At 44.7% G+C, this 15,591-nt stretch overlaps 1 protein-coding gene across 1 annotated transcript in view; it reads right to left on the bottom strand.

The window, feature by feature from the left end:
• The window catches only part of nphp4 (nephronophthisis 4), a 217,666-nt gene that overhangs the window by 20,252 nt on the left and 181,823 nt on the right, over positions 1–15,591 (bottom strand). Inside the window, exons 18-25 of the mRNA XM_070447926.1 lie at positions 14,466–14,603; positions 12,236–12,459; positions 6,503–6,729; positions 4,522–4,711; positions 4,072–4,155; positions 3,495–3,651; positions 3,102–3,178; positions 2,592–2,677 (exon numbers count right to left, since the gene is read on the bottom strand). Coding sequence (XP_070304027.1) covers positions 2,592–2,677; positions 3,102–3,178; positions 3,495–3,651; positions 4,072–4,155; positions 4,522–4,711; positions 6,503–6,729; positions 12,236–12,459; positions 14,466–14,603 — 1,183 coding nt within the window. The remainder of the gene's footprint in view (positions 1–2,591; positions 2,678–3,101; positions 3,179–3,494; positions 3,652–4,071; positions 4,156–4,521; positions 4,712–6,502; positions 6,730–12,235; positions 12,460–14,465; positions 14,604–15,591) is intronic.

Below are 15,591 nucleotides of genomic sequence, written 5' to 3' on the forward strand. Positions count from 1 at the left end.
AGTCCAGGGTTTTTCTTTATTTTTACTATTTTCTACATTGAATAATAATAGTGAAGACATCAAAACTATGAAATAACACATGGGATCATGTAGTAACCAAAAAAGTGATTATTTAWACTAGCCACCCTTTGCCTTGATGACAGCTTTGCACACTCTTGGCATTCTCTTAACCAGCTCATGAGGTAGTCACCTGGAATGCATTTCAATTAACAGGTGTGCCTTGTTAAAAGTTAATTTGTGGAATTTCTTTCCTTCTTAATGCGTTTGAGCCAATCAGTTGTGTTATGACAAGGTATGGGTGGTATACAGAAGATAACCCTATTTGGTAAAAGACCAAGTCCATATTATAACAAGAACAGCTCAAATAAGCAAAGAGAAAAGACAGTCCATCATTACTTTAAGACATGAAGGTCAGTCAATACGGGAAATTTCAAGGACTTTGAAAGTTTCTTCAAGTGCAATCGCAAAAACCATTAAGTGCTATGATGAAACTGGCTCTCATGAGGATAAGTTCATTAGAGTTAACTGCAACTCAGATCGAAGCCCAAATAAACGCTTCACAGAGTTCAAGTAACAGACACATCTCAACATCAACTGTTCAGAGGAGACTGCCTGAATCAGGCCTTCAAGGTCGAATTTCTGCAAAGAAACTACTACTAAAGGACAACAATAATAAGAAGAGACTTGCTTGGGCCAAGAAACATGAACAATGGACATTAGACCGGTGGAAATCTGTCCTTTGGACTGATGAGTCCAAATTTGAGTTTTTGATTCCAGCCGCTGTGTCTTTGTGAGACACAGAGGTGATGAACGAATGACCTCCGCACGTGTGGTTCCCACCGTGAAGATTGGAGAAGGAGGTGTGATGGTGTGGGGTGATTTGCTAACAACACTGTCTGTGATTTATTTAGAATTCAAGGCACACTTAACCAGCATGGCTACCACAGCATTCTGCAGCGATATGTCATCCCATCTGGTTTGCGCTTAGAGGTATTATCATTTATTTTTCAAACGGACAATGACCCCTCACACCTCCAGGCTGTGTAAGAGCTATTTGAACAAGAAGGACAGTGATGAGTGCTGCATTAGATGACCTGGCCTCCACAATCACCTGACCTCAACCCAATTGAGATGGTTTGGGATGAGTTGGATCGCAGAGTGAAGGAAAAGCCGCCAACAAGTGCTCAGCATATGTGGGAACTCCTTCAAGACTGTTGGAAAAGCATTCCAGTTGAAGGTGGTTGAGAGAATGCCAAGAGTGTGCAAAGCTGTCATCAAGGCAAAGGGTGGCTATTTTGAAGAATCACTTTTTTGGTTACTACATGATTCCATATGTGTTATTTCATAGTGTTTATGTCTTCACTATTATTCTATCATGTAGAAAATAGTAAAAATGAAGAAAAACCCTTGAATGAGTAGGTTTGTCCAAACCTACTTCGTCAGATTGAACCCAATGGTCAATCTGACAAAGCTCCAGAGTTCCTCTGTGAAGATGGGAGAACATTCCAGAAGGATAAACATCTCTGCAGCAATCCACCAATCAGGCCTTTATGGCAGAGTGGCCTGACAGAAGCCACTCCTCATTAAAAGGCACATGACAGCTGCTTAGAGTTTGCCAAAAGGCACCTAAATACTCTCAGACCATGACAAACAAGATTCTCTGGTCTGAATGCCAAGCGTCATGTCTGGAGGAAACCTGGCACCATCCCTACGGTGAAGCATGGTGGTGGCAACATCATCCTGTGGGGATGTTATTCAGCGGCAGGGACTGGGAGATTAGTCAGGATCAAAGGAAATAAATGTTGCCCATGCTACGTCAATGGGCCGCGCGGTGCATTCTGGGCAATTCTGGGACAAAGAGCGCTCTCCTTCAAGGAGTGAATGAGAATCTATTGGGCGCTAGCTCAAAAACCCAACATTACCAAGAAGAACAACATGACAAATCTGTTATGAGATGTGAGATCTGTTCTGAAGTAGACAAATCCACTCATTTGAAGGGGTGTTCACATACTTTTGTATATATAGTGTATGGTGGGGGAGGAATAATGGTCTGGGACTGTTTTTCATGGTTCGGGRTAGGCCCCTTTGTTCCATTGAAGGGCCATCTTCAGCATACAATGACATTCTAGACAATTCTGTGCTTCTAAGTTTGTGGAAACAGTTTGGGGAAGGCCCTTTCCTGTTTCAGCATGACAATGCACCTGTGCACAAAGCGAGGTCCATACAGAAAATGTTTGTTGAGACCGGTGTGGAAGAACTTGACTGACCTGCACAGAGCCCTGACTTCAACCGCACCGAACACCTTTGGGATGAATTGGAACGCCGACTGCAAGCCAGGCCTAATCGCTCAACATCAGTGCTCGACTTCACTAATGCRCTTGTGGCTGAATGGAAATAAGTCCCTGCAGCAATGTTCCAACATCAAGTGGAAAGCCTTCCCAGAAGAACTGAGGCTGTTATAGCAGCAAAGGGGGGACCAACTCCCTACTAATGCCCAACATTTTTGTAATGAGATGTTCAACGAGCAGGTGTCCACATGTAGTGTATCTATGTGTGAATGTGTCGTGTGTGTGCTTATGTAGGATACATACGTGAACACTGTGACGAAGAACTTTCGGATTTGCGGGCTCGGACTGCCCGGCACTTTTAAATACACATCTTGAGGCTCCCCTTGTGCCTGTCAAAGAGAAATCACATTGAGGTTTATTGAAGCATTCAGTGGAAATCCACTCTTTCGTGGAATGTTTTCAGTGGTCGATACCCATGTTATGCAATTACAAATGTCTTTCAAAACACAGCAGTTAGCCTCTTTTTGAATTCTGAAACCTTGCACATTTTAGTTTTCCTTAGCAAATCAGTTCCATAATTTAGTATCCATTCCTCGGGGAACACCTTTTCGTTTCATCCCAGCACTAACAATTTAGATTAAACTAATCAAGGGCTCGGTGAACAGATGATTAGTGCTGGGATAGATAGAAATGTGAACCCCCTGAGGTTACCCCCGGGAAATGGAGTGAGAGCTGCCGTCGTAATTAACTCACACACCCCAGTTTCAGTGCTGGCCCGATTATCAGAGCAAATTATTCCATTCATTCTCTTACCAACATCTTTGTTTCACAGATGACGTTGGGGTCACTGCAGCGCACTGAGATCTGAAACCCAGCATCTGTGTCTCCAACTGGTGGCCCCGGCCGGGCCAACACGCCAGACAGAGAGAGAGAGAGAACATTGGAGAGGGAGAGAGATAGAGGGGGATAAAAGAGAGGGAGAGAGAACAAGCTGAGCATTTAGTGGACAACTGGTGACGAGTGTGTGTGTGTGTGCGTTTGTGTTTATGTCTGTGACTGCATCTCTTTCTCTGTGTGTGTGTGTGTGTGTGTTTGTATGTACAGTATGTATGTGTGAGTGTCTGCAATTGCATTCTGTGTGTGTTAGCGTGTCTGTCTGTCTGTGTGTGTGTGTGTAGCTAGGCTAATGGGGCTAATAGTGGGCACCTGGCGTTCTCTCCCAGGGGGGCAGGCGCAGGGCCTTCTTCAGAAAGGACAACTCTGGCTGGTAGAAGCGGAATGTCTGGTCAATGACGTGCGGCGTGGGCTCCACGCTCACCTGGCAGATGGCCAGCGGCTTACCATCCTCTGCCCTGAATGTCACCTGCGAGTAGAGTTGGGGAGAGGGAAGGGTGGACGACAAAGGAAAGTGGAGATTTCATATTGAAAAATAATAATGCTTACTGCTGCCTGTAGCGAAAGTAAACAACAGATTATCGTGGATGCTGTCACTACTGGCCCACATAGACAACTCAAGGTAAGAGCAATTTAAGGTAGAGGAGAATGCTTTATGTATAGCAGTCTTGATAGTTACAATAAACTTAAGACATATACTATTTGAACCCAAGTCTGGTATTAATACACATTGTTATAGCATGCAAAGACAGGACCTCTCATTTGCGTTATCACGCATGCATGCACACACACACTGGACATCCTTTAGAACAGAAACCGCATTCATTCCAATGCAAAAAAACAACCCCTGGACATGTTTTTATCCAGAGGTTGGGTTGTCCATGTATACCTTGATTGACTTGGCCAGCACAGTATTGGACAGATGTTTCTTGGCCACCTGAGTACTTCTGCCACTGGGTATGAGACTCGGCCCCTGCAAGACGTAGATAAACAAACACATAAATAATACATGTATACATCTTTTAAATCGACCAAGACAACTGGGAATGTACAGCCGGTTATAAAACTGTAAAGCACCAGTGTACAATCTGTAGGGACAGAGAAAGTCGATAAGATGTGCGGATAAGAGAAACTCTAACTTGGTATTGTTAACCTACACTCTCAATGACGTTAACCCAATCACATGGCATTAATCCTATTATATTTACCCTATATTTGCATTTTCTCACCCTAGTAATAGAAGTCAGGCTCTGGCTAATATCCCTGGGCGAACTGATGAACTAAAGCATGTGTTCTAATGTCTGACTGGCAGGGTTGTCTTGGCGATGCATTAGGTTACCTGGGGAACCACAGAGTTGTCTGAGACGAAGGTCTGGTATTTGAGGGGGACGTGCACACTCTCCTTGGGCCGCAGGTACACCTGGGGGGCAAGCGTGCCCTCTTTGAGGTGGAACATGTCCTCCTCCAGGGGGGTTAAGGTTTTGGTCAGTGTCTTGAAATACCTCCACTCGTCACAGTCCGTTATGACACTGAACAGACAAAGGGGAGTGAGAGAGAGGACTGTTAAAAGAGAAAGGGATGGGGGGGAGGAGAGAAGAATATAGGAAGAGAGAAAGATGGAAAGGTAAGATAAAGGAGAGAGAGAGATGAGAAGATGAAAAAAGAGAGAAAGCAGCATCCTCGCTGGTCAGCAGTCGGTCACACTTCCAAAGGCCAACCGTTTATCGGTGCACTGCTCTTCTTTCAATTACATACGGCCTGATTGGTAAACGGTAGGCAAGTCATTATAAATCTTCAAACCTCTCCACGTAATGGATTCCCGGAGAGAGATCTTGGGGAACAACAAAGTAACACAGACTGGCGGTATAGGGAAGTTATTTCTTTGAGTACACAAATTTAATGCGCAAATACATAAAGGAAAAGGGAGCTGCTTTTAACTTCAAAGGCTCAACCTCCAGGCATGGAGAAGGGACATTTCTCAATAGACGATGAAAAATGTATGAATTTTCTCCAAAACCCCACATTCTAAATAAAGGCTYGAGCTAGTCGACCATTTCAATGAGCTCTTACTACTACAATTTCCCATTCTCCAGTCTGGTAGCTAATTAGAGAACAAAACTTTACACGCAGACACACCTTTTCGACAAGTATAAAAAAATGGTATGTGTGCGTGCGTGCATGCTCAGTAGGGAATGAAAGGGCATCAGGAGCGGAGAAAGAGAGAACAAGACACACACAGAGAGAGAAAGAGGAGAGAGAGAGCGAGAGACACACCCAGAGAGAGAAAAAAAGAGAGAGGGAGAGCGAGAGACACACAAAGAGAGAGAAAAGAAGAGAGAGGAGAGAGAGAGACACACAAAGAGAAAGAGAGAGAGAAAGAGAAGAGAGAAAGATGACACAGATGCCTGATTAATAATACAGGGCCCACCCTGTGCTAGCTAAGATATATATTTTCCGTTCCAACTATTGTAGATGTGTAACCAGGCCAGCACAGTACATCTCAGTTTGGCTCAGTCGTGTGAAAAGGGTAATAGTATAATAGTAAGCATCTATGATTTGATAGAAAAGACCTCAATGTCTCACTGTTTACTCTCTAATGCCTCTTCGAGAGACGGCAGCCGGTTCTGTGTTAAACGTGTCGGCAGCGGCGGTGTGTCATATCTGGTGGTTAACGTTGGCACGCAGCCCTTTAAGCGGCCAGGGATAGGAAAGCTTGCAGATCCGTAGCACAGCTCTGGTGTTTCCTGATCCCCAATTAGACCCGGAGAGCCTGCTGGCCGGTGCTAATGCTATAATGATTKATTCCCCCATCACACCGCTACTCTCCTCCAGTCCTCCCTCTTCTGTTTATCAACATGAAGGATGCTTATCCATCCAACACCATGCAGATCTGAGAAGAATCCATAATGGGAGACTATGGTGGGGGAGTGTGGGGTGTGTGTAGTGGGGTATGTGTGGGTGGTGGTTAGTGTGTCTGTGTGTGAAATAATGGGTTATGGGGAGGAGGGAGAGAGAGACTGTATTTCTCCAGCATTATCTATGTATCTGGTTCAAGGGCAATTGATAGCCAGTGTAAGACTTCACCTGTTCTCTCCTGGTTAAATGTGCTGTSGAATATAAACGAAGTCAGATTCTGAATATAATCGAATATAAACTGAATATAAACGAAGTCTGATGGTATTTTGCAGCCTGCTTAAATACAATTGTTTACAATATTATTTTTCTCTCTCAACCCCCCCAATATAACACACAAACTCTAACAAACACCACAACCCACACACACACGCTKCACTCCCCCCAGCATCCCTTCCCCCGCATACCTGAGCTCGGGGTCTTCGCTATAGATGGTGACGGTCTGTGGGGTGTTGAAGGGGTTGCGGAGGATGTACTCCAGGTACTCGGCGGTGCCCAGCGTGGCGTAGAGGGTGTGGTGTATGGTGATGGCCTGGCTCAGTATGTGGGTGATCCCTTCTGCCTTACTGCGTTCCCTGTAGGCATGCATCAGGCGCAGGTCCCGCGCCAACTGGGCACGCTCTGCTCGGCGGCCCTGAAGGTAAAAGAAGTGGAGAGACCATAGAATCAGTGCTTTATTTGAGCTGGATCCTGCCGGCACCGCTCATATTTGACTTTGTTTGTACGGGCACTCATTTGCCCAGATCCGGTACCTCTTGCGGCTCGATTCATTTATTGTCTCACTGTTAGTACTGTAAACATTATAATAAAAGCGATCAGAGTTAAATCAATTGCCTATTCGTTATATCTCCAGCCCCCCAAGAAAACCTTCACGTAAGAGTGTGATGATACTACTGTGTAATCATCCTATCCTGCCACACTGATTTCAGACCTGATCTCTTATTTGTACATACAGGTTATGGGGTAGGCCGGCCTGGTAAGTAACTGATCTTGAAACAGGTTTAAGTGGTGGTCGGCTAGTGAAGAGGTCCCTACGTAGTCACATCACGTAAGCCTAGGCTAGCTACCTGTCTCCCTTGTCTACTGATAATTCTGAATTTGAAACGTGGGATAGTCTCCTTGGTAAGATTAAAAAAGGATAAGAAAAGGCAATCTAGTTTGATGACGTTTGTCAAGTCCAACAATCCAAAGAATGATGGTGAAACATCTAACCTGAAACGAGCCAGAGAACTGCCAGAGAGGAGTGAGGCGCCATCCTGATGGCGCCATTCCTTAGATAGCTAACATCGCTGCTAATTCTGCATTACCACTGGCACCTCCACTAGCTAGTAGACCTACTAGCGAGACAGATTTGGCGCGAGAGGGGGAGGGGAGGACAGTGCATCCACCAACGAAGTGCCCGGAGCAGGTTCAATTTGGAGGCTCAGTTCAAGCGCAAGCAAACCAAGCAAGCAACTTGGCTTGTCATGCAAAATACGAGGCTGGGCTGTGCAACATGCAATAAAGTAGGGAGCTTGGGTCTGGAAAAGACTGGAGGGAGGAAACTTGCAAAAGAGCAGGTGGAGTGTACAGTAACCACCTCTGCCTCAGACATTACAAAAAAACTAAGAGCCCTCAGAATCTCTCTGCCAGCGGTTTGGCATTGACAGTCCATGCACGGTCATACAGGCATACAGACAGTACAGGGACACCAATGGTAAAGGAGATATTCCAGGTGGACTGAAATATGGCGGTCAGCAGTGCAGAATGCGAGTGGGGATTTTCTCAAAATAACCTGATTTGTACCTCAACCCGTGCCTCCCTGTACATCTCCACCATATCAGGACTACTTTTTTCCCACCCCTGACTAAATTCAACCCAGTCCCCTAAGTGAGATCATGGATTGCTAAAGGACACAGATGTGGCACAGACACCAAGAGCAAAATACGAAAGGGGGAGAAGACGCATGAGGGAATGGCTGTCTTGTGGGAGGTTTTGGAAAACTAAGGTAGGCACATCTTTTCTATTGACTGGTTCTGTGAAGTTAATATCAAGAGCATATTCAGATTATCACAAAGGCAGGAAACCTATACATTCTAATGTGTGTTCTGCTGTATTCTACATTGATGTATTTTATTTGAAGTTATATGAAGTTTGGGTAAGCCCCAAAGCTGAGTAGGGTTGCAACGGGTCGGAAACTTTCCGGTAAATATTCCATGGGAAGTTAAGCCTGGGAATTTTTCATAATTTAATCAATAAAGTTAGCTTATAACAGTGAACCTTTATTGTGGGATACACATGAGGCAATTCTAGGTCTTGTGGCATATTTTGGTTAAACTATCCACAATTCAATGGAATTGCAACCCTTTGCATGCATAGTGCATTCTTCCATCACATGTACAGCTGATTCTCAAGATCTTGCAAACTAATGAAATGCTATTGAGCCACATTAATACACTGTCTGAGCCAATGACTACATGTTTTCTGGCAAGTTTTGATTACAATACTGGGTGGGGTGAAACTATTTTATATGACATACATGATTCTTTTGTTAGTAGTAAATAGTAGCCTACAGCAAAGTGTGTTTAAATCATTCCTAACTTGTTAACAATTGCGGCAAGTTAGTTTTTGCTACCATGTGACTCAATGGAGGAACGTAGTCAGAGAAATCCTGATGAATGTCTTGCTCGAGCTGTGTATGCAACTTGTTCACATCTGATGCTCACAGGCAATYTGTATTGGAAGAGATTTCTGAATGTTCTTTGCCCAGCATACACCTCTCCAACCAGACATGCTTCATCTACTAATTTGCTGGCTGCAGAGTTCAACAGAGTTCAAGTGAAGGTCAAGCAAATCATAGAGAAAGTAGACTGTATTGCAATCATCTCTGATGGGTGGTCGAATGTTCGTGGGCAAGGAATAATTAACTACATCTCCATCCCTCAACCACTATTCTACAAGAGCACAGACACAAGTGAAAACAGACACACCAGTCTCTACATTGCAGATGAGCTGAAGGCAGTCATCAATGACCTTGGACCACAGAAGCTATTTGCACTGGTGCAGACAATGCTGCAAACATGAAGGCTGCTTGGTCTAAAGTGGAGGAGTCCTACCCTCACATCACACCCATTGGCTGTGCTGCTCATGCATTGAAWCTGCTCCTCAAGGACATCATGGCACTGAAAACAATGGATACACTCTACAAGAGAGCCAAGGAAATGGTTAGGTATGTGAACGGTCATCAAGTTATAGCAGCAATCTACCTCACCAAGCAAAGTGAGAAGAATAAGAGCACCACATTGAAGCTGCCCAGCAACACACGTTGGGGTGGTATTGTCATCATGTTTGACAGTCTCCTGGAGGGGAAGGAGTCTATCCAAGAAATGGCCATATCAGTCTGCCGATATAGACAGCACCATCAAGAGGTTCCTCCTGGATGATGTATTTTGGGAGAGAGCGGTAAGCAGCCTGAAACTCCTGAAACCTATAGCAGTAGCCATTGCACAGATTGAGGGAGATAATGCTATCCTGTCTGATGTTCAGACTCTGCTTGCAGATGTAAGAGATTAAATCCATACTGCCCTGCCCACTTCACTGTTGCTCCAAGCAGAGGAAACTGCAGTTCTGAAATACATCAAAAAGCGTGAAGACTTCTGCCTGAAGCCCATACACACCGCAGRYTACAWGTTGGACCCCAAGTATGCTGGCAAGAGCATCCTGTCTGGTGCAGAGATCAACAAAGCCTATGGTGTCATCACTACCGTGTCTCGCCACCTTGGCCTGGATGAGGGCAAGGTTCTTGGCAGTCTGGCGAAGTGCACTTCCAAGCAAGGGCTTTGGGATGGAGATAKAATATGGCAGTCGTGCCAACATATCTCATCACCCACAAGGGTGCGTTCTCAGCCCTCTCCTGTAGTCCCTGTTCACCCATGACTGCGTGGCCATGCACGCCTCCATCTCAATCATCAAGTTTGCAGACGACACTACAGTGGTAGGCTTAATTACCAACAACAATGAGACGGCCTACAGGGAGGAGGTGAGGGCCCTCGGAGTGTGGTGTCAGGAAAATAACCTCTCACTCAATGTCAACAAAACAAAGGAGATGATCATGGACTTCAGGAAACAGCAGCGGGAGCACGCCCCTATCCACATCGACGGGACAGTAGTGGAGAAGGTGGAAAGTATTAAGTTCCTCGGCGTACACATCACGGACAAACTGAAATGGTCCACCCACACAGACAGCGTGGTGAAGACGGCGCAGCAGCAGAAATTCAGCTTGTCACCAAAAACACTCACAAACTTCTACAGATGCGAGAGCATCCTGTCGGGCTGTATCACCGCCTGGTACGGCAACTGCTCCGCCCACAACCGTAAGGCTCTCCAGAGGGTAGTGAGGTCTGCACGACGCATCACCGGGGGCAAACTACCTGCCCTCCAGGACACCTACACTACCCGATGTCACAGGAAGGCCAAAAAGATCATCAAGGACAACAACCACCTGAGCCACTGTCTGTTCACCCCGCTATCATCCAGAAGGCGAGGTCAGTACAGGTGCATCAAAGCTGGGACCGAGAGACTGAAAAACAGCTTCTATCTCAAGGCCATCCGACTGTTAAACAGCCATCACTAACATTGAGTGGCTCCTGCCAACATACTGACTCAACTCTAGCCAATTTAATAATTCAAAATTGGATGTAATAATGTATCACTAGCCACTTTAAACAATGCCACTTTATATAATGTTTACATATCCTACATAACTCATCTCATATGTATATACTGTACTCTATACCATCTACTGCATCTTGCCTATGCCGTTTGGCAATCGCTCATCCATATATTTTTATGTACATATTCTTATTCATTCCTTTACACTTGTGTGTATAAGGTAGTTGTTGTGAAATTGTTAGATTACTTGTTAGATATTACTGCATGGTCGGAACTAGAAGCACAAGCATTTCACTACACTCGCATTAACATCTGCTAACCATGTGTATGTGACAAATAAAATTTGATTTGACCTGGTGGAAGGGACTTTGTGGATCTGAGGCTCTTTCCCCTGTTTCCTCCATCATCCTCTAAACCCCACCAACATCAGCTGCCTCAGATCGCAACTGGTTTTGGTTTGGGAACACACACACACACCAAAGCACGCAACAGGCTGACCAATACAAGGGTTGAAAAATTGGTGGCCATCCGGGAAAATTTGAGGCTTTTTGAGCCTGGCAACGAGCCATCCTCAACAAGGTTGGAAAGTGACAGTGAAGATGAGGCCTCAGAGTCTGATGTTCAAGAGGTGGACATTGAGAAGGTCCAGGAAGAAGACATGGAAGCCTGAGAGGAAGACAACCAAATCTTTAGTTTCTAGACTATCATTTTAGAGATGTATGTTGAAAATGTTTTTGGGAGATGCGATGGATCATTGGGGATCATTCAATATTCCCTTTCTTTTGTTGTTCAGTGAAATCATCCCATGTGAAAAATCAACTAATTTAATTAAAGTTCAATTCGTAACTAAATAGTTTTTTAAAATTTCTATTGGAAGGATTTAATCATTTGCAATTATGTCTACTTATGATATGGTAAAAGGTTTATGTTTCTGTCTCCATATGATATGGTAAATATAACCAATGCAAAAAACATCTACATTTAAATGGTATTAATATTAATTTGCATATATTTCCATTAATTCCCACAGAAAGTTTCCACCTCTGAATATTCCCCAAAAAGTGCAACCCTACAGCTGAGTATAGGCATATGCGTATGGCGAGTGTTAAACAGTGATGTCTAAAATGCTCTGAGTTAACCAGCCCCTTGGAGAGTGCTGTCCATTTCAGCACCATAGATAGTAGCCTATAGGCTACCTGGCTGTTTAATCTGTCTGTTGCACTGCTACGTTGTTAGCCAATTTTTGTTCTTATATGTTCCGGTATTGTGATATGTGTGTTCTGCTGCTACATTGATGTCGTGAATATTATAAGAAATTTGGCCCTGTAAGCCCCACAGCTGCATGTGGGCATATCTGTATGGCATATGTTCTGCAGTGATGTCTAAAAGCTTTGCTGTACATTGATGTCTTTAAAATGATTTTGGGGGAAGGGGAGAAGGCCAAGTGGGCTTCTTAGTAGAGAGCCAGGTGGCCATGTTGTTGACTTTACCGTGACCTTCGTCTTGACCTCGCTGCCGGTGCCATCTTGTCCCCCCTCGTGCTGCCGCACGGCCACCATGCGATTGAGTTTGCGCTGGCGTACGTCGTCTGTCTCGCCCCACCAGGGGGTGTTAGTGAGGGGCGTCCCACCGCCCTCCTTCATATGGCTCTGGAGCAACGGCACCAGGTCCCCGTCCAGCTCCACCAGCCTCTGGGCCCGCGCCGCGTTACGCACTGCAACACATTCACAACAAGCAATCTTACAGCAATACATTAACAGCCTTACTGCAACGCACTCACAATATTAACAACCTTACCGCAATGCAATCACAACCTTACTGCAACACAACAAACAATTGTTTTGATCTGCGTTGACCCATTAACTTGCTGGGAGCATTCTTTAGTTTACTACTCCGTTAGTCAGCTCCTCTACCAACATTTTTTGGTGTCCGTCAGCTCATGCTTTTTAGTGCTAGGCTGAAACATCAGTGTACACACCCTGTGGCTCTCCAGAGTTATAGTGACCACTGTTGTAATGAAAAGTATCTTTGTAGCCATCAGCCGTAAACAGAGAAGAGACCTAGTAACGACCATGAGAACCACGAGCCATACATACAGTATTTATTTGCTTTGTCAGATGTTGCCAACACAGCACTTACTGCAATGATGCTGATGGGATTGAGTATGCATTAAGACAGCACCCTGAACCAATTGGAAGATAAACATCTGACTGATATCAGCCCACAAATAATCTGGGAACCAAGGAAGGGGGGGAGGGGAGCAGCCCAATAATATAAAAGAGAGATAGATAAAGTAAGTGGAGGATCAAAGGAAGAGGGCCTCAAGTACTGTTTCTCATCTAAAGCCCTCTAAAGAATAGTGGAAGGCTCTGCTCCCACTCACTGATAACTCACCAGGGGGATATCTCCCCCTCCCTCTTTCTCTTGGCCTCTCCCTCTCTTATCCATCTTTCCCTCTCGGTCTCTCTTACCCTCTCTCTTTCCCTCTCCCCTTCTCTTTCTACACGCCTCTCCATTGTTATCGTTACCTCTCCATCCCTCTCCCACCTCTCTGTCTCTCTCAGTCTCTCTACCACTTCCCACACAATCTCCATCTCTCCCGGCACTTCTTCGCATTCCTCCTTATCAGAATGGCGTCAGCGATCTGCCAATCACTTTGCTGGATAGTCCCCGGGTAGTAGGTATTCACTACAGGCTTGGAGAGAATGGTACAGTAATGGAACTGTAGTACTTCAGCGACTAACTGAACAGAACTACAGACCTTCTGTTGGGAAGTCATTGGCAATAACGGCAATCTATAAAATAAACAGAATTTCTTATCGAACAGAATTTCTTATCGTAAGCACACACCATGGCCTGATTCACACTATAGGGCAAACTGAGCCAAGCCAAGCTGTACTATACTGGCCTGGTTACACATCCACCATAGAACAATGTGAAAAGAAAAGCCGGGACAGTACGAGTCGGGTCAATCCTTTAGTGTGAATCAGGTATGTGTAGTTGTTTTCATACAGTGTTTGTAGACTGGATTTCTTCGGTTTTGTTGGACATTCATTAAATGGATTGAGCCCCATCTACCTAATTTCTATGAGCCACCTCACAAGCTCTGCTTCAGCAACTCACCATGGCTTCAAGTCCTCAGACACGTCACCGCACTATGGGGGACCGAGCTTTCTGCTCCCTTGCCTACGGAATGCTCTCCCTGATCATCTGAGAGCCACTCCATCAATCAGAACTTTTAAAACGGGCCTTAAAACACATTTTTACAGCCTGTTTTTCTTATAGTCCTAATCTGGAAAGTTACTTTAGTTCCTAGCTTACTACCTCTATTTCCTGCCTTGATTCTAAATGTATGATGTTTATTTTTTGGTTTTTCTTATCATTGTTTGAAATTTTCCTATGTAGAGCTTTGGAATAACACTGTAATGAAAAAAGTTATACAAATTAAATGTATTATTTTCAACTATTATTATTATTCTTCTTCACACCTCTGTTGTGTTGTGTGTGAGGCGCTGAACACTGTGTGCGACCAGCCACCTGATATGCTTGGGGAGGCTCAATTAGGCTGCAAATTGAGTGTCTCAGAGCTGAAGAGAAAGGGCAGAATGTATAATGGATCTGGATGAGACGGTCATGAATAACACCGCCACCCTGTACATCAACCAACAGCTCACACAGATAAAAACACAAGTTCACATACACAAGGTGTGGGGGTCCTACCGTTGAGTCGTTGGATGCTCTTGGAAGACAAGCTGCCCCCGGTGAAGCCACTTGTGGCATCCGGCGGTGAGATGATGTGGGAGCGTGACGGAGGAAGACACTGGGGCTTGTTGGGTTTGTTCTGGTCTACAGGACATCCTAGAGAAAACCAAGAAAACAAAAGGATGCTATTTTGAAAGAGTAGACAAAGTTCTCTTTATTTGAACAATTTCTCAAAAGGGCTATATTTTGGTATACGGGATCTGGACTTTGATATAACATGTTACTTAATTACCTCGTGTTTTTGATTTCCGTGTTGTCGGACTGTGTTATTGGCTTTTTCTTTACACCTCAGGGTTAGCTAACATTAATTTAGCAATTTCATTTAGAAAAATCTATTCACTAAATATAATAGCTTTATGTTGTGTTGATCCAATCTGTCAACACAAGCTTCCAGGTTACCTCCAGGTTACCTCCAGGTTACCTCCAGGTATCATTCAGTACACTTTGCCTCCTCGGACACCAATTTGAGACCCTAACTAGTGGAATCCATGTTCGCTTCCCACTCATGGCGGATAAAGGGTGAGTTGTGCTCAACGGTGAACTTTGATTGATTCCAGGTTCTCCTCTGGCGGAGAGCAGACATTAATTCATTTAGTGCAGAGCTACAGTAGTTGTGTGTGGCAGTCGACTCGCCTGGGCTGTCGAGCAAAGCTTCACACCTGGTAATGGGGGAGTGGGAGAAGCAATTGCTCACTGTGAGGAGTAGTGTGAGTGCCAATGCCAAGCAGAGTTCGCCGGAACCTTCTATTCGCTGCCAATAGCAGAGAGCGCATTTCCCCCCAAAAAATGGCCTCAGAGAGATTGTTTTGTAATTGGCGGTTATGCTGTCTGGTAGATTCCAGATAGAATTACAGGAAGATGACTGAGGCTCTAATTAAAACTAAAGGTTAGAATTAATGAAATTGTTGCTTGCAGTTTTCTCTGCTACAATTCAGAGCATTTCACTCGAGTTTGGCAACATCCACTTTGGGGAAAGTGACTTTTCMAATGTCAAAATTTTACAGACAATTTTTTACTGTGGAGCTCGGAAATTATGCACTGCGGCCGTGGCGTACTTCATAAAGCATGAGCATTGCAATTAAGC

The sequence above is a fragment of the Salvelinus sp. IW2-2015 genome, linkage group LG17 (assembly GCF_002910315.2).
Source record: "Salvelinus sp. IW2-2015 linkage group LG17, ASM291031v2, whole genome shotgun sequence".
Classification (NCBI taxonomy): Eukaryota; Metazoa; Chordata; class Actinopteri; order Salmoniformes; family Salmonidae; genus Salvelinus; species Salvelinus sp. IW2-2015.